The sequence below is a fragment of the Arachis duranensis genome, chromosome 3, assembly GCF_000817695.3.
Source record: "Arachis duranensis cultivar V14167 chromosome 3, aradu.V14167.gnm2.J7QH, whole genome shotgun sequence".
Lineage (NCBI taxonomy): Eukaryota > Viridiplantae > Streptophyta > Magnoliopsida > Fabales > Fabaceae > Arachis > Arachis duranensis.
In genome coordinates this window covers 583,034-607,140 of record NC_029774.3, presented here as the reverse complement: position 1 = coordinate 607,140, position 24,107 = coordinate 583,034, and the positions used below count along the sequence as shown (strand labels likewise).

The following is a 24,107-nucleotide window of genomic DNA, read 5'->3' as shown; positions in this document are numbered from 1 at the left end:
TAAAGTATTAGCCATTTTGATTCAAGTGTTTATCAAATAATTTCTTCTAAGATTACTAATTTGTTTGGGAGGGAACTAATTATATACAATTTAATTTATGATAAATTTTATAATACTTATTATTTAAGACTGCATTTGTTTCTAAGAACAGGATAGGATAAGATACTGAGAATAAGATAGGACAAGACATTGATGAACAAAGAGTCAAATACACAAAATTTTGTATTCTTATATTTTATTTAGTGATAAACTAAAACAAATTATAAAAATTTAATTTATTTTTATTTTTTTATTCAAAAAATTTGAGATGAAAAATATAATAATAAAAAAATATAATTATGAAAAATTAACAAGAATAATAAAAAAATAAAAAATAAGTTGTGTCTTTTGTTAGTATCTCCGTGTCCTTTCTGTCAGAATGGATATAAAATACACTAATTCATGTCTCTAGACACATTGTCTCTGTTCATATCTTCTCTACCAAATACAATTTTGTATCTCTGTGTCCTTGTCTTAGTGTCCTGTCTGTGTAAATAAACGCAGCCTAATATCTAATATATATCTAACTTATTTTTTATAATAAAATTTGAATAAACACTATTTTTTAATTATTATAGCAATCACCTTAATTTTTTGGTGCCTACATTATTGTTGTTCCGACTTTAGACGACCGGACCGTCTTTAGCGTCGTGATCCGTGCGTCATTTTTCATTTTTTTTTTTACCATAAAACCACGCCCTTTTTCACTGAAAAGAAAAATTATACTTTTTTAACAAGAAATTTATTATTGTTAATAAATAAATACATAATAAATATATTAAAAAATTGAATTGTGAATGTTACAATGTTATGTTTAGACTTTAAGAGTGTTTAATCGGGTGATTTTCTTAGCTGACCCAATCGTCACTGTTGACTGTTCCATACATGACCTTATTTATATTCATTTGACTCTTCCATTCATTATATCCATTCTTTCTCTTCTTTTCTTCATCGTTCATTTTCTTATTATTCCTTTTTGATTTTTTTTTACCAAATCGGTTTTTTTGGCAACAGAATGTTGTTGTTGGGTTGGTAGAGATTATAATTAGAGAGAGAAAAAGGAAAGGAAGGGTCCTTCAGATATGGCTCCAGCTGGGAAGCATTCTGGGTTTCGTAGAGAAGGCAATCACTGGTATTGTTATCACTGTTACCCTTTTTAATGTTCCTTTTCAATCTTAATTTCGATTCATTGTTATGCTTCCATAATTTATTGTACACGATCGGTTTGAATGAGCTATGGGCTTTGATTTGTTGTTGTTGAGCTTTTTTTGTGTGCTGCATGCATTTGTGTGTATAGAAAGGAAACAGTGTTTGATTGGTGATTTTTTTTTCTGTGTGGTTTTGGTAGGTTTTGCAATGGTGAACTGCCTAGTGATATTAGTGTTTCCATTGAAGGCGTTACTTTCCATCTTCATAAGGTATACTATGAATGGCTTCCTTTAATAATTGTTATTCCTTCTACTACTTTGTGCTTTGAGCTCCAGTATGAGGTGTTCAGTCTGCTACTTCTATGCAATTAATTGCTTAGATGCTATTGGTTTAGAGTTTTATTTTAATAAATGAGAGTTTAGCACCCCTCTGTAATTAAAAGTATAATAAGACTCATTGATACTGCTGCTCATGCTGTACATTCTTCAATGATGACAAAAGTCAACCATATTGGATTGTTTTGAAGGATCACTTGTTGCTATTTTTAGTTTATGCATAATTTGCAGACATTTAGGATTGGATACGGGTTGGAAAAGCATTGGAAACTTAAAGTTATTGTGTTTTCAATGAAAAACTTTCTACATTAATCATCTTAAGGCACTTTGTTAGCAAAACTCTAATAATAGTAATAATAATAATAATACAAGGAATTGTTTTATGTTAGCCATAATGTTATGTATTTGATATGAATATTCTTAAGTTGTACTTTGAATAAGATATTCTTTGGCAACAATGCAGTTCCCTCTTGTGGCAAAATGTGGAAAAATTGTACAAAAACATGAAGAATCCAGTAATATGGTGCTGGTGCTGGAAGAATTCCCTGGTGGCCCTGACACTTTCTTAATTGTGGCCAAATTCTGTTACGGTTTTCGTGTGGAATTGACAGCCAGAAATGTAATTTTAGTTTATTGTGCCGCAGACTACCTTGAAATGACAGATGAATTCGGGGAAGATAATTTGTTATCGAGATCAGAGGGCTTTTTCCATAAGAATATTCTGCACAATTGGAAAGATTGTATTTTGGCTCTCCAAAGTTCTGAGCCTATTCTACAGAAGGCTGAAAAGCTTCACTTAGTCGACAAGTGTTTGAATGCTCTCTCAGTGATGGTTTGTACAGATCCTAGTTTGTTCGGATGGCCAAGGATGATGTATGGGAGTTTACAAAGTCCTGGTGGAAGCATTCTATGGAATGGTATAAATACCGGCGCAAGAATTCAAAGCTCAGAGTCTGACTGGTGGTTTGAAGACATCTCATTTCTGAGTGTGAGTTTGTTTGAGAGGCTTTTTAAGACAATGCAAGTGAGGGGTATAAGACCCGAAAACCTTGAAGGTGCCATAATGTACTATTGTAGGAAATACTTACCAGGTTTGGATCGTTGGCAGAGTGGACAAGGTAGCAAGACTAGAACGGTTGCAAGCTTCAGTTTCACACCATCTGCCGTTGATCAGAGGGTTCTATTGGAAAGCATAGAGAAACTCCTTCCTTTCAGGAAGGGAACATCCTTTTGTCGTTTCCTACTGGGGCTTGTTCGCGTGGCTTTGATATTGAATGTGAATCAGACATGCAAGGATTCATTAGAGAGGAGAGTAGGTACACAATTGGAACTGGCAACTCTGGATAGTCTTCTCATTCCTAATTATTCAGATTCCGATACGCTATATAACACGGACTGCATTGAGCGGATTGTCCATCACTTTATGTCTACAGAATCAAATAAAACCGCCTTTTCTTCTTCATCGGTTGATCCACAAGCACTACCATCATCTGAATCCTTAATGAAAGTTGGAAAGTTGATAGATAGCTACATTGCAGAAATTGCTTCTGATGTAAATTTGAAACCTGGAAAGATACGCTCCCTCGCAGAATCCCTTCCAGAGTCATCAAGATCATTGCATGATGGAATTTACAGAGCACTCGACATATATTTCAAGGTTTGTGTTTCTTGAGATGCACTTCAATTGAAAGGCAATTTGCAATTGTTTTAGTAACTGCTGTGGTATTGTGCAGGCACATCCATGGCTCTCAGACAAAGAGAAAGAAGAACTGTGTGGCATTATTGACTTCCAGAAACTCTCAATCCATGCCTGCACACATGCATCACAAAACGATAGGTTTCCCCTCAGAGTTGTTCTTCAAGTGTTGTTCTTCGAACAGCTGCAGTTAAGAACGGCATTAGCCAGCTGTCTCCATGCATTGGACAATGAAATCAACCCGGCAGCTCCTTCAATTGTTGCAGGCGATACGGCAGGTCAAATCGTACAAAGGGATGGATGGGTGACTGTGGTACGCGAAAATCAAGTTCTAAAGGTGGATATGGAAAATATGAGGTCTAGAGTTGGAGAACTTGAACAAGAATTTGGTAAAATAAAGCAAGAAATGAAAACCATATCAAAATCCCATAGTTCCCTTAGCTCTCCTCGGTTAGTTGCCCGGAAAATTGGGTGGAAGCTTGGTCGGCGTCGATCTTCAGAGACTCAACCAGAAACTCGTGATCGCACTGGTCATCGATCAAGAGCATCGATTGAATATGAACCTCAATCACATAGGTCTGCACACAGAAAAAGTTTTTCTTTGGTGTAATATAAACAAATAATAGCTCCTCTTTACACATACATAGCAGTTTTGCAGTTTTGTGTGGTTTCTAAATTTCTACAAAGGAAAGGGAAGGAAAATGTTTCTTGATCCATTTCTTTTATAATAAATTTCAGAGAAGTTTACAAGCTTCAAGCTTGGACAATGGACATTTTCCATTTCTTTCCCTTGTGTATAACATGTAGACTTCTTAGAAGTAAAGTTTCACCGGGAAACATCAAATTTTCCTAATTGGAGGATGTTTTTGTTCTTGTTTTGAATTGGGGAATGCTATTATATTTATCCCTCTGTATTTATTCTTCATCAACCATAAGCTAGTGACATATCACTTTTATACAGATGGAAATTCAAAGTTAGTGTTGTGCCATGAAATTGACAATTAAAGTTTAGCAAGATGTACATTATATTTTAGTTCAGAAATGTATCAATAATATTCATAGTTGATGATGTACATCCATTCGAATTTATCTACACTAGTGTATTGGAAGGTACTAAGGTGCATATTAATTTATCTTTTTATAAATTAAAATAAACAATAATAACAAATTTGAGATGAGTTAAGACAGTAAATATGTTATATAAAAGTTAAAATGACATGCTTTTAACTGTTATAGTTAACAAAATAATTTTTTATTAATTATATATAATAAAAGATATTTTGAAAAAAATTTGTACACAATTTTTTTTTTGAGAAAATTTCACCATTCTCTCTTGAGAAATAAAATGACACTCTTCTCGTCTCTATTTGTAAAATATACATTCCTTTTCTTTATAATTTTTAAAAAACTCCTCTTTAATCTATTTTAAACTTTTGTATTAACTAATGTTAATTTTATTTTTTTTAAATATTTTTACAAAAATACACTTTAGCAAAAAATATCTTTTAATAAAATATTTTTTTATTAATTAAATTATATTTTTACTAAACTATTTTTAAAAAATTTAATAATTAATTTATTTTTTCTAAGATATTCTTCAATAATTTTTTAATTATTAAATTATGATTTTTAAAAAATTTATTAAAGAGTATTTTGGTAAGAAAAATTTGATGACAAAAAATTAAAATATTTGTTAAAGGGTATTTTTATAAAAAATAATTTAATTTTTTTTAAAAAATAAATAAAATTAACATTAATTAATACAAAAAATTTAAAATAGATTATTTTTTTAAATTACAAAAAATATATATATTTTATAAATAGAAAAAAAGAGAATATTAGTTATTTATTTTAGTAGCTAATAGAAGGAGAGCAAAATTTTCTTTTTTTTTTAATATAGATATAGACGTATATAAATTTAGATGTTAGTGAAGTGTTCTTTTTAATTTAATGTTTTGTCGATCGTTTATAGCACCGGTTAGAAAAAGGAAAAAGTATTATGGGTAGTATATGATTTTAGATAAAACAACAAATATTGAATTTGCTACTTTATACGGATTTTATTGAATCATTGTTTATGACAAGAAATTGTATGAACAATTTGTAAGGAAACAAAACGTTGACCGTTAAACATTTTTGGGTCTTTCCCTCCAAAAGTAAACTACCTCGTGACGACGTCGTAGAAACAACAGTATCCAGAAACTTCAATGGCACCCACCAAGCGCGAGCATATAAATACAAGTGTCAGTGTGTCACACTTTGCTTCAATGCTAAAAACTCTATAAATAACCTTTCTTCTTTACGCATCTATTACATTTGCACTTCCAATTCAATTCTGGTACGTTCTCGGTTCTCATTGCAAATTTTCTCACTATTATTCATCACACTGATATTCTTTTCTTTTCTTTTTTTCTTTCTAAAATACGAGTTTCTTATTTCTTTCTCTTCGTTCCAAGCTTATCAGTATTCTTTTTCTGTGTTTCCGAACAATTCAGCTCCTTGCACCGTTAACAGCAAATTTTAGACGTTTATGGTTAGTTAGGAGTTAGTTGCTATAGGAGTACCACGGTTTTCTCAATGTTGCATTTGGGAAGAAACTGCTATAGGAGTGCCGCGGATTTTTCTTTGTTCAGTTCTTTAAATCGCTGCACCCTGTAACAGTTTACGTTAATACGTCAATTCTTAATCTGCTATAAGCATTAACTTTTATAGAATTGGCACAAATGTTAATACGTCAATTCTTAATATGTCAGTTTCTATAGAATTATAAAAGTTGTATTTGCGTCTTCTTGTTCAAATGTTGTATTCTAGTAATATTAGTTTTCAAAAAATTTATTTCGGTAACTTGTCCTAAAAAGTATACGAGTTTACTTTTAAGATTTAAATTGATTTAATTGTGTAAGTTCCATGACTTTGGGTGAACTCTCGAGTTTGATTGCCTTGGAGGTTATCAGAGGGGGATTAGGTATTCTTAGGTAGAATGAAATAAAGATTAATTAAGAGTTATTGAGGTTTTTTAAGAAAATGTTAGTAATATTGAATATTGTGAATGATTGTAAAGGTGGAGGCACGGTTTGGTTTTAATTTTTTTCAACACGAAACCGATGGGGAAAAGGAAATCAAGGAAGAAGGCTGCAGCGCCAAAGAAGAAGCGAGAAAAGCTTGAAACTGTTTTCAGTTGCCCCTTCTGCAACCATGAGAACAGTGTTGAGTGTCATATGTAAGTTTGAACTAAACTGTGTGATTGCTCTGATTGATGTTTTGCATGTCGTGGCATTTATGATTTTCTTGCAATGTATGAATAGATGTTAAAGCAATGATGCCATTGATACTTGATGGAGATACTGCTATGAAAATAATTAACATGGGGATGGCAATTGCATACCCAATTGGCTTTAATAATTAATTTCAACTGTGTGCGTAAAATTTGATGCTTTGAAGATTTGTTATTTGTAACACTAGCTGTGATGGGTTCAGTGATATGAAGAATATGATCGGTGAGCTTGCATGTAGGATATGTCAGGAGAGTTTCAGCACAGCCATCACAGGTAAATTGAATGGTAATTGATGATTTAAAATTCCCCCTAATCCGTAGTTACGTTCATTAAGGCTGCTATCCTGGTTTAAGAGTTTGGGAATTTATACTAACTAATGTTATTTTTTTTTAATCCTGTTGCTGCAGCTTTGAGTGAACCAATAGATATGTAAGTGCCTATTTTGTAATTTATCGGAAACTTCTTTCCTTAATCACTCACTATATCTTGGATTTCTTACATAACTTTGATGTGGTTTTATATATCATCTAAATGCAGATACAGCGAGTGGATTGATGAGTGTGAACGAGTGAACAAACTTGAAGAGGAGGGAGAGGAAGCATAGGAAAATCGACTTCGTTTTTTTTTTTAGTAAATTTTGTAAATGGAATCTTAGTTCCTTAATCGTATAGTCATAGACTTACAGAAGGTTGTTAGTTGTTACTCAAGAATAATTAAATTAAGTCTTATGCGGTTCGTATGGACCTTTGTAAAACTAGTGTGCTATTTTAGTTTTTAATGTATATGGTGGGATATTAAAATTAATTAAGAAGTTGCGTTTTATTTTTGTAAGTCCATTTTTTCTAATTTAGTTGATCTTTTCGGGTAATGGTTATTTTTCTTTCTAAATTTATTTAAAAAAAAAATTGCATAAAGATATATAGTCTTCAATGGATACCTTTTATTAAAGGTGTGAGACATTAATTTATGGTTGGATTTGATGAGTTATGGAAAGAGTAAGAGTTGAAATGTGACCTAATATAGTTGGTGAAATTTATTGGTTATTGTAGTAAGTTGTGGTATTGTGATTAAATGAGAGTTTACTAAAGTAATAAGAGAGTAAGACAATTTGTTATCCAAATAAAATTACTCCTTCCAGTTCATAATTGTAGTTTGGGGTGTTTGGGGTACGGTTTGGTTCGGTTTTAAAGAAAAATTCATCCGATTCGAACGCTTAATTTATGTGTGGTGCAGTTTGGATTGGATGAATTTTTTTTGGAAATTCGGTCTGATTCGATTACAAGCGGTTTAGATTGGTTTAGATTTGCGATTTTTTAAATAAAAAAGTAAATACATATAACAAGTCTCAACATCAAATTTTAAATAATTAACAATGACATAACAAGTCTTAACAATATCTTAAAAAATCAACGATAACATAACAATAGAAATAAAATTATAGGTTAGTTAAAATAAATAAGTAAATAATATTTTGAACATAAAATATTTATTAAATAATAATAATACATAAATAATAGAAAAATGTATAATAAATTGAACATGTTATAAGTATAATTATAAATATAATAATAAAATAATAATATTATAGCACATTGTGCAGTTTGGATTGAATTAGATCGGTTATGAAAAGTAGATCCGAAATCTGATCCAATCCAGCAGTTTACAAAAAATAGAATCCAATTAAATTCGAATTAGTGCAGTTTTAATCGATTTTTTATTTGGATCGATTTGGATGAGCGATTTAATTTAGATCGGTTTGGATTTGAATATCCTAATTGTAGTGTCTTCTGATAAGAATTCAATAGTACTAAAAATAGGAAGAAGGGACCAATTAAGTTAAAGAATTCTTACAGTTCGTTTACATTACTATTTAAGCAGGTCAGCCTTATCTCACAAAATTAATGGTGCTCAACCAACCGTCTAAATATTTAAGCTGTTTAATATTTCTCAAAACTTTAATTTGAATGAACTTTTATAGTGTCAGCTAAAGTAGCGTCACTTCAGGAGTTGAATTATGGTGTATGGTACAAACTGCAAAGTGCATCACACCTGTTTCCCTCCATTTTGACCCAAGTGTATGATACATTGATACCTTTGACTTCAACCATTGAAATTGCGAGTACAAAAGAGGATTGCAACGAGAGTATGAGGCACAAAGTCACAACATACAATATAAATTTTAAAAGTTACCAATCTCAAATTGCTGCACGAACAAAAGAATTGAAGTATTATAGATCAGTCAGAGAAAAAAAAAATCATAATCATAATCATAATTATAATAATAACTGAAAAAAGGATTAAGTGAAATGGAATAATAATGAATATGCTACAACATGAAGATATTATTTATATTTGTACATCTTAACCTAGCTCTTTAAGTATAAAATGTATCTTTATGTAAATGTAAATTTTATAACTTAATGAGTATAATTTTGATACAGAAAAATATAAAGAATTTTATACGATTATTTTATTTAATTAGATACATAACATTTAAATCATTCTATATTTGGTTTAATCGTAAAGTGTTAAAATATAGCTGCTTCCGCGAGTGTGTTCCAGTTTTTACAATTTTGTTCGTTTGGTCTTCACTCCATTTTTTCTCTCTTCTTTTCTGCCATTGTATCTCTCTAGATTCTCTCTGAGCATGCATTTTCGTTTTTCCGAATCCGTGAGCTGAAAATTTGAACCTCGTTCATACACCAGAATTTTCCATTGGTGATTGGATCCATCGAACTTCAAAATCCGTCATCATCGGAGCCACCGTGGAACCTGTCTACCGGTTTTTTTTCATTCGAAAGAGTAGACGGCGGGATCCGCTCCATCTCCCGGCGGATCTGTGAGCTGTGGAGATGGCGTTATCGGGAATGAGAGGTCTGTCGGTGTTCATCAGCGATGTCCGCAACTGTCAGAACAAGGAACAGGAGAGGCTACGCGTCGACAAGGAGCTCGGAAAAATCCGAACTCGCTTCAAGAGCGAGAAGGTTAGGATTCTTTGCTTTTCTTTTATCTTCGAGTTTGATTCGGTTTTCGCTATTTGAGTTTTCGCGTAGGATTTGAATGTTCCGTCGAATTTATCTTCGAGTTTATGTGGTTGAACTATTTCATTAGCTGTGTAGTTCAAGTTCATGTAGAATGACATTAGAAAGTGTTGTTAATATACTTGATGCTAAACTCCGATGAAGAATTTTGTTGTTGAAGCCTGGTAGTTAATTTTTGCTTATTACTGCATTTGAGCTGTGTCATTTTAATTATCATTATGCTAGAAGGTCGTTTCGTCAGATTCAGTTACATACATTGCAAATAGGGATAGTTACTCTGCATAATTTTTTGGTTGCAAATATTTTTAAGGGGGAAAAATCCTATCATTCAATGTGCATATTCTGTTGTTGTTTTCTATTAATCAAAGCAGTGTAAGTGTCATGGCAATGCATGTTGATCTTATCCCTTTTGATTCTATGTTTAGGGTTTGAAACCATATGACAAAAAGAAATATGTATGGAAAATGCTTTACATATATATGCTTGGCTATGATGTGGATTTTGGTCACATGGAAGCCGTTTCTCTAATATCTGCTCCAAAGTATCCAGAAAAGCAGGTAAAATCTTTCTCTGTCATCTTTCCACAATGTTGTGTTACTAGCTATATATATTAGCAATTCTTAGATTGTTCAATAGCATACTTCATCTTGTAGGATAATTGGACAAGACTTTGTTGTTGTTGTTGTTGTCATTATCTTAGATTGTTCAAAGGTAAACCTGGCAGAGAAAACATAGTTTCTAACTTCACAATAACTAATTGCAGGTTGGGTACATTGTGACATCATGTCTGGTCAATGAAAACCATGACTTTCTGAGATTGGCAATAAATACTGTGCGGACTGATATTATTGGTCGCAATGAAACATTTCAGTGCTTAGCATTGACTATGGTATGGTAATGGAAAAATTGTCAACCTTCTATAATTATGTGGCTTACTCTCTTATTAACTGTACAACTGTGCTTCTCTTATTCAAAATGCAATAATGAGAAGCTCTAGAAAAGAGGCCACATTGTTTGTATATTACATCTTATGTTTTGCAATTGATCCATGTCATGAATATTCAACTAAGTTTTTATGTTGGCTGTCGAAGGCCTAACACAACTCTCCTCCTTTATCCGGGCTTGGGACCGGCTATGTACCGCAGGTGTAGCATAGGTGGAGTTATGTTTTGCAATTGACACTAAAAAAAGAAATTTAAATGGCCATATGGACTTCCAATGAGTATACATTTCATAAATTGATGAGTTTCCCCATTATATTGTTATTTGTTTTCCCTTTTAGTCATTATGATCATGTGCTTAATTTAATCAGATAAATATGACCATATTAAAAGCATTAATAGTAAATTTTCCTACCTTTCTTGCTCTTATTTTATTCTCAGTACCACTCTAACTGTTAAAACATGTATTCAGATATAGTTTTCAACTGCTTGGATAAAATATCTCTGAGGTCATATAGCTCTCTGGGATCTGATTATGGAGCACTCCATATATGGTTCACTATTCTGATTTGTAATATTTGAGAATGCAGTTTTCTTCTATACATAGAGAGTGAGAACTTTGAAACATTTGGTGGAGCTTTATTTGTTTGGTTTTGATTACCCTAAATTTTGGACCTTTTTTCCAACTTGAGTACAGGATCAGAATATCTGTAAATTTCTTTTTTGTACATGCTATCACTTTTTGCTCTCTGAATATTGCATGTGTTCACTTGTTTGTCCTGAAAAAAATTATCCTTCCAATTCCAAGCTATGTAAGCTGGAATGTTATTTTCGTTGCTATCATATTGTGTATTCTATTTTGCAGGTTGGAAATATTGGTGGAAGAGAATTTTCCGAGTCCTTAGCACCTGATGTACAGAAGTTGCTGGTAAGAAATTATGCATAATTATTAATTAATTAATATTTTCCATGAGAAAATAATTTATGCTTTTGTGATCTAGGTATCTAGCAGTTGCAGGCCGCTTGTGAAAAAAAAAGCTGCTTTATGCTTACTGCGATTATACAGGAAAAATCCAGATGTTGTCAATGTAGATGGGTGGTAATTTGAATGTCACTTTGCTGGTAACATGCTGTCTTCAATGTTTTTACCTCAAATGTATCTTGATAATTTCTTATAATATATTTCAGGGCGGTTCGGATGGCACAACTTTTGGATGAACGAGACCTTGGTGTTTTGACTTCTTCTATGAGTCTCCTTGTTGCTTTGGTGTCAAACAATTATGAGGCATATTGGAGTTGTCTTCCCAAGTGTGTAAAAATTTTAGAACGCCTTGCTAGGAACCAGGATATTCCGCAAGAGTACACTTACTACGGCATCCCATCTCCCTGGCTTCAGGTGTGTAACTTTTACCCTTTTCCTTTGATAGCTTTGGATTTAAGGAGATTTTGGGTGCTATTCTTGCAGTGTAGCTTTTAATGAAAGTAAAAAGTATGCTTCCCCAATTTTGCAACTCTTACTTTCCCTTACGACGCTTGTCAACCTTGTATTGCTTGTTTGGTTCGTTCTTAACATAGGTCAAAACAATGAGGGCCCTTCAGTATTTTCCGATCATTGAAGATCCAAATACCAGAAGATCACTATTTGAGGTTTGGATATTTTAACACATACTAATAACTTTGTTTAATTATTAAGTCTTGCTAACTCTTGGATTAATCATTTCAGGTCTTACAAAGGATATTGATGGGCACTGATGTGGTAAAAAATGTGAACAAAAATAATGCATCTCATGCTGTTCTTTTTGAAGCCCTTGCTCTGGTATGTACATTGGCATTTTATATTTTAAACAAGAAAAGCATTTTTTCTTTACGTTAATGATCTTGTTATGAATGACTCGCTAAATGCAAATTCTTTATTTTGAATTTATTTGTCAAATTAGCTGAGGTTTTAGGAAAATTTCCTTAGAAATTATACTATTCTTGGACAACCACATTCATTCTCATGATTGATTTCGTTTTTTGAATGTAACTGCTCAAATATAATAGATGCTGTTGTGATCCTAATGACAAATGTTACCATGTGGCTTAAATTATACTCTTCTGTGTATGCATGTGGTAGGTTCTGTAGCCTGTCATTAACAGACACATATGACTCTTCTGTAGGGTTTTCTACCATGCTCTTAATTGAATTGTACAGTGCATCTGGTAGCCATATGTTCATTCTCTTCCTCTTATCTTGCAATTTTACATATAGTAGTTTTGTTATATTATCTATTCCAATTGCCTGCTGCAGGTTATGCATCTTGATGCTGAAAAAGAGATGATGTCTCAATGTGTGACTCTTCTTGGAAAATTTATTGCTGTTCGAGAGCCAAATATTCGATATCTAGGCTTGGTAAATTGCTGTCACTGACACTGTTCATTTATCCCTAAATTTGTTTTAAGTTCTCTTTTTGGGGAAGAACCGTGCGACATAAAATATAAATACTATGCAGTAGAAGATATCATATTTATAGTTTAAAAGGCTAAAGTTACTGTCAGAATGCAATGTAGAGTTCATAACATATATGCTATTGTGATGCAGGAAAATATGACTAGAATGTTTATGATTACAGATGTGCAAGATATCATAAAAAGGCACCAGGCTCAGATTATTACCTCATTGAAAGATCCTGACATCAGGTTATACACACTGTCCTATGTTGTGAAATCATCAATTCTTTATAGTTTATATATCTCATCCCCGTTATTTGTGTTCCAAGTAAAGCTTGCACAAATTGGATATAATTATTGTACGTGCATGTTAACGTCGTACTCTGAAGGGAAAAATGTCCTTCCATTGACGATATAGTTTTCTTCTACTAAAAACTCTAAAAGTGCTTAAAATCTCCAGTATGATACATATTTAATTCCGTTATTCTTAATGTCATTCTTTGTTGAATCTAGTATTTCTAAGTGGTTGGTTTATACTCAGTATTCGAAGGCGTGCTTTGGATTTGCTTTATAGCATGTGTGATGTTTCAAATGCAAAGGATATAGTTGAAGAACTACTGCAGGTATGAACTAGATTTACGGTGATTCCTGTGAATTTGAAAATCTCATTTTAAACCCTTTGTATCCTTACCAAATGAAGTTTTTTTATTTAGGGAAAAAAAAAACTGATGTTACAGTTGAATTGAACCACCCAAATTATTATTTTGTAACTTCTACTATGTTGTAGTATCTCAGCACAGCAGATTTTGCAATGCGAGAGGAATTATCACTAAAAGCAGCTATTCTTGCGGAGAAGTTTACACCAGATCTTTCTTGGTAATACTTTTGCTATTTGTCTCATTGCTGAAGTACACTGTACTGTATTTGCGTATTAAAACTACTATCCATCATGAACTGGGCCATCCTTATTTTATTACAGGTATGTAGATGTGATCCTTCAACTAATTGACAAGGCTGGAGAATTTGTTAGTGATGACATCTGGTTTCGTGTGATACAATTTGTTACAAATAATGATGATCTACAGGTGAAACAGAAGTTCGTATCAACTCTTACTTCTTCCTAGTATATACATTGCTAACAGGGACTTTTTTATGTCTTTGATCAGCCTTATGCCGCAGCAAAAGCTCGAGAGTATCTTGATAAGCCTGCCATACATGAGACAATGGTTAAGGTTTGTGTGCTGTTGTCACCATTTAGTAAAAGCTCCCCCCTGCTCATGTTTATTAACTTTTAGTTTGTATTAAATTCAGACACAGATAATTGGTTTATACTTAATCAAAACACCGTGATATAGGCATATAGCATGAGATCTGATTATAGCTCATTATTAATTTTTCTAGTTGCATGCATTTCAACAGGTTAGTGCATATATCCTTGGAGAGTTTGGGCACCTTCTAGTGAGACAACCTGGGTTTAGTCCAAGGGAAATATTTAACATCATACATGAGAAGCTTCCTACTGTATCGTAAGCAGAATCGGTCCATATCAGCAGATACCTCGCTTAATTCATAGCTGGGTTCCGATGTTCTGTTTGACCTAGATATGCTTTATTTTCAGGACTTCTACTATTCCTATTCTTCTATCAACATATGCTAAAATTCTTATGCACACTCAACCACCAGACCCTGATCTACAGAATCAGATATGGGCAATATTCAAAAAGTGAGTTATACCTATTCAATTTATTTTTCATGAGTTGGTCTATGGTTTGTCATAAAGCTTGAGATTCTGATGCATTTGCTCATATCTTTAGATATGAGAGTTGCATTGAAGTTGAGATACAGCAGCGGGCTGTTGAATATTTTGCCTTGAGTAGAAAAGGTGCAGCATTAGTAGATATATTAGCTGAAATGCCTAAATTCCCTGAACGGCAGGTATTATTGCCTTATTGGTTCAGCATTTTAGAGGCAGCTTATTTATAATTTTGTTTCATCAGTTTATTCACCAATGGTATTATACTCATGGTTTAATCTACTTTGGCTTCAGTCTGCATTGATCAAAAGGGCTGAAGACACTGAAGTTGATACTGCAGAACAAAGTGCAATGAAGTTGCGAGCCCAGCAACTTTCTCAAACATCAAATGCATTGGTTGTATCTGACCAACACCCTACTAATGGTACACCAGCAGTCATGGTCAACCAACTTGGTCTTTTAAAGGTGCCCAACCCCAGCACAAGGAGTAACATGGTTAGTTTAAGTCTCATTCTATCATCCTCAGAAGAAATAACACGTTTGCCCCAGTTGCTTCTTAGTTTGATGTGGACTTCATGTTTTAATAGGATAATGATTCAGAGGATCAAAGATTACCCCAGGTAAATGGGACTTTGAGTAAAGTAGAGGCTCTGCCTCAATCTGCCGACCTTGATGGTGTTCTCTTGGATACATTGGCTATTGAGGGCCCACCCAGCAGCATTGTCCAACCTAAGTCAAATTCCAATTTGGGATTGGGAGGTATTGCAGTTGAGTCATCAGCCCTCGTTCCTGTTGATCAGCAAGCTAATGCTGTGCAGGTACTTGTATTGATTATAGTACCATAACAATTCTAAAGTCTTTTAAGTTTTAACTTTACCCATTTTATTGGAATGTTACTAGAACATTCCATATTTAAATTTTACTGATCAGTTGAGGAAAACATTCTTGTTAGACTTTTTTCATTTTCATAAATGATCCGGCATGAGTCAAATGTTGGTTTCTGTGCCAAAGGCTTTTCTTTACATGAATGAAGAATACTTTATGATAGACCATTTTACCTATCTGATGGAGACTTGTCATCCGTTATTCAACATTAGAAAGATATTACCGCCTGTATGTATTGGAATGTAACGAATACCACCCTTTGTGCAGCCAATTGGAAATATCGCTGAAAGGTTTCGTTCTTTGTGCTTGAAGGATAGTGGTGTTCTATATGAGGATCCTTACATTCAGGTTTTTCCTCCAACATTATTGTTTATTATTTTTGTAACATCAGTCCAAAATATACTTGCAGTTCACTGACAGAGACATCTTTAGTATTTTCAGTAATTAAGGGTCAACGTTATAGTAGATTCTTGGTGTCCTTACTTTTTTGTATGTACATTCATTTTTGCAACAGATTGGCCTTAAAGCAGAATGGAGAGCTCATCAGGGACGCGTTGTTCTTTTTTTGGGAAACAAGAATACTTCTCCTCTCCTCTCTGTTCAAGCTATAATATTGCCACCCACTCATTTAAAGACGGAGCTCTCATTAGTACCAGAAACTATACCTCCCCGGGCACAGGTGAGACAACACGACCAATGTTAAATGTTGCTGCTTTAATAATTTGTTCACATTTCCCTGACCTCTTGGCTGCGTAGGTGCAATGCCCACTTGAAGTTGTTAATCTCCTCCCAAGCAGGGATGTGGCTGTTCTTGACTTCTCATACAAGTTTGGTAATGATATGGTACGTAAATTTGAACCTGTGTTTGTTACTATCTGGAAAAATCATTGAGCTTCATTCTCAGTACCCTATGTGTGTAACTGCATACATATGTGTCCTTTCACAGGTCAACGTCAAACTTCAGCTTCCAGCTGTCCTAAATAAATTTCTTCAGCCTATATCTATATCTGCTGAAGATTTTTTCGCTCAATGGAGATCCCTATCTGGACCACCTTTAAAGCTTCAAGAAGTGGTATGTATTATGTGCACCTAGAGTAGTATACTTACTCTAGGAAGTTGAATTTAACTTTGCAAATGTATATTGTTGAATATGGATCATGCAGTCATCAGTTTATTTTGTTATTTTTGCAGGTTAGAGGTGTCAAACCACTTCCGTTGCTTGAAATGGCCAACTTATTCGATAGTTACTCTTTGACAGTCTGCCCGGGGCTGGTAATTCCCAACTATTATTTTTTATCTTTCGTATCTTCCTATTGTACACCAATTGATTTATATCATAACTCTTTCTGCTATCTATTTGTTTTAGGATCCCAATCCAAACAATCTTGTTGCGTGTGCAACATTCTATTCAGAAAATACAAGAGCAATGCTCTGTTTGGTTAGTATTCATGTTTGCTTTAGGAATCTATTTACTTAGGAATTCTACATCGTAGAGATAATACACAGCATTATTGAAGGATGAAAGAAGTTGTAACAATTTAAATATTCAGATACGAATTGAAACGGATCCAGCAGACAGAACCCAGCTACGAATGACGGTTGCTTCGGGAGACCCAACACTAACATTTGAGTATGCAATTTAGTTTTCAATTTACGTGACCTATCAAACATACTTGAAAGAGCTTTTTCTTCATATAATTTGCATTTGGTTTCAGGTTGAAGATGTTTATAAAGGAAATGCTAGTCAGCATTCCCCCAGCAATCCAGAAACCTCCACAAGCATCTCCAACACCACTTCAACAAGCCAGTGATGTGGCAGCATCGACAGACCCCGGGGCTATGCTTGCTGCTCTTCTGTGACAAAGTAGATAGATGCATAAGCCAATGATTTATTGTACGTTATTGAGGTGGATTTATCGTAAGCCAATTGAGTTGCATATACAATTTCATGATGCGTGGACTGGCGGAATCAGAAAACTGTCAGTGTAGTCTCGGTAGGTCGGCATTTTTTAAGATTCTTTCCCCTAGAGTGAGTTAATTCTCTCGAGTGTTTATTTAGTTCTCTTATCCGTGAGCTCTTGCCTATTTTTACCAGGGTGTATTTATAATGTAAAATATTTTGCGTCATAGATTAGATTGTATGTATCACATGTTTACTTTCTTTTGCCAATAATAATACTGGATTCGGTGCTATGCTAACACACGAATTAGGCGGAAAACCTGAGTTTAATATAAGACCACAAAAGAGTTAAGTAAGGCCAGGCCAGCATTGGATCCTAACGTGCTTTCTTTCACTACTACGAGTGAAAATGAATGGAAGCAGTATAGAAGCTTCTTTCGTAATAGATCGAAGCTTCATAGTTTTAACCAACCTCCATAAAAAATTGAGGATTCTCATCTATACAAATAATTCCATCAGATAAGCGTCACAAAAACAATGCTTATCTACGAACCGTAAAATGGGAAAACAATCCCCCATGCGAGTGACCGACTGATTTGATTAAAAAATCTCGTTATAGGATCAAAGCAAACTAACGACAAACTCACCAGATCCTTTCGTCGATTGAGTACACCGGGTCCGCTGGGCACTGCACAGGCAGTTATATTTCGGTGAACAGTGCACAGAATAATGGCAAGACAAAGCACACAGCATAAATTTGCCCTTGAAAGATTCGCAAACAATTCACCTCGTCCACGGGGAGATACTGCCAAGAAAGTGCAAATATTCATTTGAGCTGACTTGTACGATTTATCACTGTTAAGGCATCAGAAGCTTCAACCCACTTCAATCCAGAGGGATAATTTCCCAAATTCAAATTCAACAAAATGACAAGTGAATCAGCTATTGCCATTCCCGGCAATTGCCACACCTCCAATTTCCAAGCCTTGATGGTGACTCAACCCAAGGAGAGCATTGACTGTGAATAAAAATCCCACAAATCTCGCAACACAGATCAGGGGCTGGTTCCATTTGCCCGCACTGCCAACAACTATAAACAGCGTCTTCAAAGGATAGGGCAGGTTCTGATTTGTCATCTAAAGTTACACCGCATTCTTCAGGAACTTGTGTACAAGAATTCCCCAAATATCCTGACAATTCACCAGATGCATCAGCTCCCTCAAGCTGGCTACTATCATCTGGGAGCAGCAGTTCCGTTACAGAGAAGTAGGTATGGGGTTCAAAGTCCGCAAATTCATACTGTGAACCTTCCGCTTCATTAAGTAGATTGCTATCATTCGGCACGACAGAGTCATAGTCTAAAGGCTCGGGTTTGTACATATCACCCGCTTCATTATGTGCCAAAGTTTCATCATACAACGGTTTCTCTACGTAAAATCCATCACAGTCCCCCTCACGTTTAACATGCCGTCTCACTGGTAGTTTCCGAGGCCCAGGGCCAGAGAGAGTACTCCACTCAGCATCCTCTAACTTGATGTTCCAGAATCAGAATCTGGACCAGAATACTCTTTCTTTGAAGTCCTTGTCCTCTTACCATCTTGTGTCTTGCGCTTAGTATCAGCATAAGGACAATCAGGTGATTTTATCCTGCGACACTTGCAACATTTGAAGCCCAGTACATCAAAAATTTTGGACTCATCGAGTTCAACAGCTTCAGCATGATACCAATCTGTCAAAAGCCAAAACCAAAATACAGAGATAAAAAAAATTGAAAAAAAAAAGCCTTTAAAAATGTGTAGGTTAATAGAGAATACTTACTTGAGCATGACTCACAGTGAATGTACATCAGATCGGAACAGTATTTCTTACGGCACAAGTGACAAATTGGTGGCTCTTGAGGAATTCCTGAAGCTCCCTTTAAAAGTATGTTTTTGAGCCTAAATTCATCGCCTGTATCATCAATATTTTTCTTCTTCCATATCACACCCCAAGAACAATTCCTACGACGGGTTACGGTTGCCGAGCTGGAACCAGAAGCAAGTTGTTTTCTGTCTGGATGACTATCCTTTGACCTGGCGGAAGTCTTTGCTTCCTTCAAAACTGTCATTGAAGCAACTTGTTTTGCTTCTGGACGGCTATCCTTTGCCTTGGCAGACTTCTGTGCTAGATCAGAATATTTAGACTTTAATCCCTTTAGGATAGGAAGAGAGTTGTTTTCACGTCCTTGTAAGAGTAAGGGGCTGGTTGGAGATTCATTACTGGTCTCCTTTTGAGCAAGGAACTTGGCATGATAACATTGGTTGCACGTGGTCAAGTACTCAACTTTCTTATTTGTGAAGATTGTTGACCTTAGGGAACAGCCCTCGTGACAAAAACCTAATGCTCAATTGAACAAAATTTTAAACAGGATACATTAATGAACTATAATAGAAAAAATAAAATAAAGAATGAAGAAAACCATCTAACACAACCCCAATGCCAAAGTAGCAGCAAAAAAATTAGTTCTGGATTTACTTTCAATGATTTACAAAAGGCAAGGTTCCTTTTAACATGTGGATCAAATATAACTGAATCATATCTGCATATACAAGAGACCTATGAAAGCATAATAGTAAAAGGATGACTGATATACCTTGACAAGTATTGCACTTGAGCGCATTCCTGAAACCATGCCAGATAAAGATTAATGTCTAGCAAACAATAGGAATAAAGAAAAGTCGCAAGGGAAATTAAAAACAAATCAATGAACTAGTAGTAAAAGTTAGGCAACCTTAATGGAACACCAGTATGACATACAGAACACAAGAACATGTCCAAATTGTCTCTCTTGCAGGTAAGGTAGAAAAAAATATCCTTGCGGGATGCTTTCAACCACCGACTGAGCAATTGTTGTGATGCAGTATTCAAGTGCTCACCAACAGATGGTCCGTTTCCATTGCTTTCTTCATACTCTTTCACCAAATATAAAGGAATGCGTGTTTCGGGAAACCAATACTTTTCCTTTCCTTCTATACCTTGCTCAATTTCAATAACATTTTTCATTAAACGAGTAGAAAGATGCTTTTGGCTCCCAAATGCTACTCCGTAACAAGTTTTCCCCTCTACAAGCTTTTTATCACAAATATTTGCATTTCTGAAAGCAGAAGCGTCAGTTTCTTGACCTTTACCATCCTGAATATTCTGCTCTGGACGAATTAGATCACTCCATCTGATATAAAAATCTAGATATCTGACCTGATGCAAACAATTTATATCATAAGTAGCAATCTTTGCAACATTCAATATGCTCAAAGAAGAAAGCAAACTGACAATAAACTATACAAACCTGAAGTGCCAGCTGTGATGCAGTCTTACACATCTGTACTGCAACTCTCCACACAAACTGTCTGGTCCTTTTAGGGATTTCAGATCCATCAGCATAGAAAATACCAGAGATTTTCCTCGAACCACCTGTTGCTCACAATAAATAACATGCTTTATTGACTTCACAAATTTAATGAACTTAAAACCATACATGTGTAGTAGCATTACGGGGTAAAAAAATTTATACAATAAACATTGTGAAGCATAAATGCTCCATATGTCAAGTTTTTCTCATACTATACTTCATATATATTGGAATATTCTAACCTACATACACATTTTTTGAGACATAAAATCCACTATAATTTATTCATGACTAATTAAAAGTAAGAATAAATATGTAATATTGTCATAATCATATTAATGACTCATTTACCATTTTCTCTTTCCTCGCAAATATTCTCTCCCTGCTATTTTTTCTAATTAAATAATTATTGTTTTTATTGCTGAAATACTTAATAATATATAAGTGATCTTAAATATAACTCTGTCATAAACAAGATTTTTTATTTAATAATTTGTGTTCAATTTGTTATATACTAAATTATCATACTCAAGCTAATTAGGGTTGTTGGAAAAATTAAATAAAAAAACATATTATATGTAATGCTTCTAGTTATATTTGGAATTTTATTGCTAATGATATATCCGTGCATATTTGAAATGTCATATACGTATGTTGTATTTTTGGGTTCTTAAATAATTTCAATTTTTGGCAATACACATAAGATATTTGTTTACTCTTTACAAATAAATAATGTTGAACAGTATATATTACTAGATGTTTTGTTTGGAAAAATTACTATTATTTTATTTAAAAAAAAGGTAACATTATTCTAGAAAGCAAAATTAGAAAACAGAAACTAATAATACTACATATACATAATTTAGATAGAGGAAACCCCTATAGTGGAGGGTGCATATTAATGAGGAAAGAGAAAATATTAAATGACTCATTAATACAAGGCAATATCACACTTCCTTATTTTTTGAATTGATCATCAATATATTGTCGTAGTTTTTAATTTTTATGTGTAAATAAAAAAAGTATATGTTGCTGACATATGCATGAATTCCCTGCGCGCCTATGGGAGTCACAAACTAGTTTATATATAATATAAGCATACACTTAGTAACAGTTCGGTTGAATCTCAAGTCTGGTTTTTTATCATTACTTGTTCTAACCAGAGGCAGTATATTAAGTAATAAGTATACAAATTCAATTAATTTATTCTTAGTATTAGAAAAAATAAATAATAAATAACCAAAAAAATTATAATAAAAATGACAATTTTAGAACATATTTCAAATCAATATGTGCTTTGTTTTAGAAAAATCAAATTCAGGATTTCTTACTCAGGCTCATCATCATTATGGTATAATTTTTTGAGGCAAAAATAGAATACCTTGGCGTGCAGCTTTCCTGACCAGGGATCTTGGCAAAACAGCTTTTTGGAATATAAACTTGGTGAATTTCCCACCCCGCCACCACTCAAAGCTTTCATGGCAACCATCAGGTGTAGGTTCTTCAGTAGCTGAGCGTTTCTTGTAACGCCTCCCACTTGGTGCACGTTTCTGTGTTGTTCCAAGAGCAGATGCAGACCTTTGAATCATAGAAAATTCAACCAACCAATCATCCATCAACTTATGCCAATCCCCGCAGAAAGTAATCATGCGAATATTTTCCTCAAGCTGAAAATGAAAATTCATCAGCTACTGGAAAAATAATGGCTTAACAAACCTACTCATATGGTACAACCTATAAATGCATCATAATGAATAATTTTGAGAAAGGGTAACATGCACATATGTACAGAGCATTCTATATCCAATAACAAGTACACAAACTGTTAAAATTCACCAAGTTTAGCACACTCCAAAAAGTGCGATAGATAGTGAGCTTCACATACAGAATTTGAAAATAAAAAAAAAAGTGTTAAATTGACTAAATAAAAATGTATGTATTCAATTTATTAAAAAACATGCAGAAGTAAAATACAACATTCAACCAAATTGGAAAATTAAATGCCACTCACATCAAGCAAGAGTGGTTTGATAGAGCTAAATGTTGTGGCCTGTTCAACCCGCATTCGCCATTGCTTTCTATAACTTGGACTTAGAAAGGGCCCAACTATTAAACCATGTAAACATTCCTCCATGTATAAAATGTATGTTGCAATACTAGGAAGGATTCCCTCTCCACTCCTTAGTGGAGGAAAACCAGCAAGAACTTTCAGCGCACTTTTTGTGGCATTTATAAGGGCATGATTTAACATGCATCCTCTCTTGCTTGAAACAGGGGCTTTACAAGAAAAGCACCAGCCACACCTCTCTCTTGGCACCTCCATTAGCTTCTTTTCAGTAGCTGGCCAAAAGAAACGTGAAGCTATTTGTGAGAACGCTTTTGCTTGCAAATATGTGATCTGAGCTATCGTTTTCTTCTGACTGTCGGAAACATGACCCTCTGACCTAGATTCCTCTGAGGATAGAACGGCCAATTTAGCAGCTGCTGATGCAGCAAAATCACCATGCATATAGTTATTAATGTATGACAAAGGTTTATAGGACAAACCCATGTACCCAACATTGTTAGTTGTTTTGTGTTCCACCTTTCCAAAGCCAACTCGGGTGCTCTCTTTGGTTTCCAGAGAAAATTTCACTGGCAGCACAATATCATTTGAATGGCCATTATTACTATATTGGCTGTTTATCAAAGAGCGTGAAGAAGCCACCACAGTTAACCCATTGACAGAACTTCGATAGTTCAACTCAGACTGATTACTAACAGAAACAGACCCAGAATCATTTGACATTAGTGACACCATCCTAGTTTCCTGAGGAAGCTTCATATTTGTGGTAGGGAGCTCATTACCGCTGCTTTCGGGACCATGATTTACAGTGTTAGTTGTTGAGGTATCATATGAAGGGACTACATTGCCACTATAAATCAAGCTCAAAGTGTGAGAGTACTCTCCATTCACCAAACTAACAGGCTTATGACCATCTTCACTTGACGGAGGAGGAAGAGGCAAGACTCTTTCAGAAATATTCCAATATTGCATAACTGCCATGCAAATATCATAGTATATTGGTCTATGCTGCAAGGATCCGCAAAGCACTTGGATAACATTAGGAATGTCACTCTGGTTGTAATATTTAAGACAGAATTCATCATTGTTGACATTGAGCCTGCAATCATCCATTTTTTTTTAAAGATCATGAAGATGAATTTGGGAAGTTTTGTACATCTACTCTAAGGAGGATAGCAAAGGGATGGAAAGGAAGTAGACTAAAGCACAA

General features: G+C 34.3%; 4 protein-coding genes across 5 annotated transcripts in view; 3 read left to right on the top strand and 1 right to left on the bottom strand.

Moving 5' to 3' along the window:
- The first annotated feature begins 983 nt into the window (after window positions 1-983).
- LOC107476442 (BTB/POZ domain-containing protein At3g44820-like) lies at window positions 984-4,193 on the top strand. The gene is made up of 4 exons (XM_016096255.3): window positions 984-1,171; window positions 1,388-1,457; window positions 1,987-3,180; window positions 3,257-4,193. The coding sequence occupies exons 1-4, from the start codon at window positions 1,122-1,124 to the stop codon at window positions 3,827-3,829; spliced, it is 1,887 nt and encodes a 628-aa protein (XP_015951741.1). The 5' UTR covers window positions 984-1,121; the 3' UTR covers window positions 3,830-4,193.
- A 1,298-nt stretch (window positions 4,194-5,491) lies between these two features.
- Window positions 5,492-7,328, top strand: LOC107476441 (transcription elongation factor 1 homolog). 2 transcript variants are annotated; one of them, XM_016096254.3, is made up of 5 exons: window positions 5,492-5,557; window positions 6,281-6,439; window positions 6,697-6,767; window positions 6,902-6,923; window positions 7,032-7,328. In XM_016096254.3, the coding sequence occupies exons 2-5, from the start codon at window positions 6,324-6,326 to the stop codon at window positions 7,096-7,098; spliced, it is 276 nt and encodes a 91-aa protein (XP_015951740.1). In that variant the 5' UTR covers window positions 5,492-5,557; window positions 6,281-6,323; the 3' UTR covers window positions 7,099-7,328. The 2 variants fall into 2 exon arrangements, with proteins under 2 accessions (XP_015951740.1, XP_052115477.1); XM_052259517.1 differs by lacking the exon at window positions 5,492-5,557 and adding an exon at window positions 5,629-5,752 and having other exon boundaries at window positions 6,231-6,439.
- Window positions 7,329-9,047: 1,719 nt separating this feature from the next.
- On the top strand, window positions 9,048-17,763 carry LOC107476439 (AP-2 complex subunit alpha-1). The gene is made up of 27 exons (XM_016096249.3): window positions 9,048-9,478; window positions 9,961-10,092; window positions 10,299-10,424; window positions 11,342-11,404; window positions 11,478-11,575; window positions 11,665-11,872; window positions 12,052-12,123; window positions 12,200-12,292; window positions 12,767-12,868; window positions 13,058-13,155; window positions 13,448-13,529; window positions 13,694-13,782; window positions 13,886-13,991; window positions 14,073-14,138; window positions 14,326-14,432; window positions 14,525-14,629; window positions 14,721-14,841; window positions 14,954-15,154; window positions 15,247-15,477; window positions 15,812-15,892; window positions 16,059-16,223; window positions 16,301-16,387; window positions 16,491-16,616; window positions 16,736-16,816; window positions 16,911-16,982; window positions 17,095-17,174; window positions 17,260-17,763. The coding sequence occupies exons 1-27, from the start codon at window positions 9,347-9,349 to the stop codon at window positions 17,402-17,404; spliced, it is 3,069 nt and encodes a 1,022-aa protein (XP_015951735.1). The 5' UTR covers window positions 9,048-9,346; the 3' UTR covers window positions 17,405-17,763.
- A 29-nt stretch (window positions 17,764-17,792) lies between these two features.
- LOC107476440 (DDT domain-containing protein PTM) overlaps window positions 17,793-24,107 on the bottom strand; it is an 8,429-nt gene continuing 2,114 nt past the window's right edge. The window contains 8 exon segments of the mRNA XM_016096250.3: window positions 17,793-18,978; window positions 18,981-19,173; window positions 19,263-19,820; window positions 20,077-20,105; window positions 20,215-20,678; window positions 20,770-20,894; window positions 22,214-22,499; window positions 22,844-23,996. Coding sequence (XP_015951736.3) covers window positions 18,387-18,978; window positions 18,981-19,173; window positions 19,263-19,820; window positions 20,077-20,105; window positions 20,215-20,678; window positions 20,770-20,894; window positions 22,214-22,499; window positions 22,844-23,996 — 3,400 coding nt within the window. The 3' untranslated portion in view covers window positions 17,793-18,386.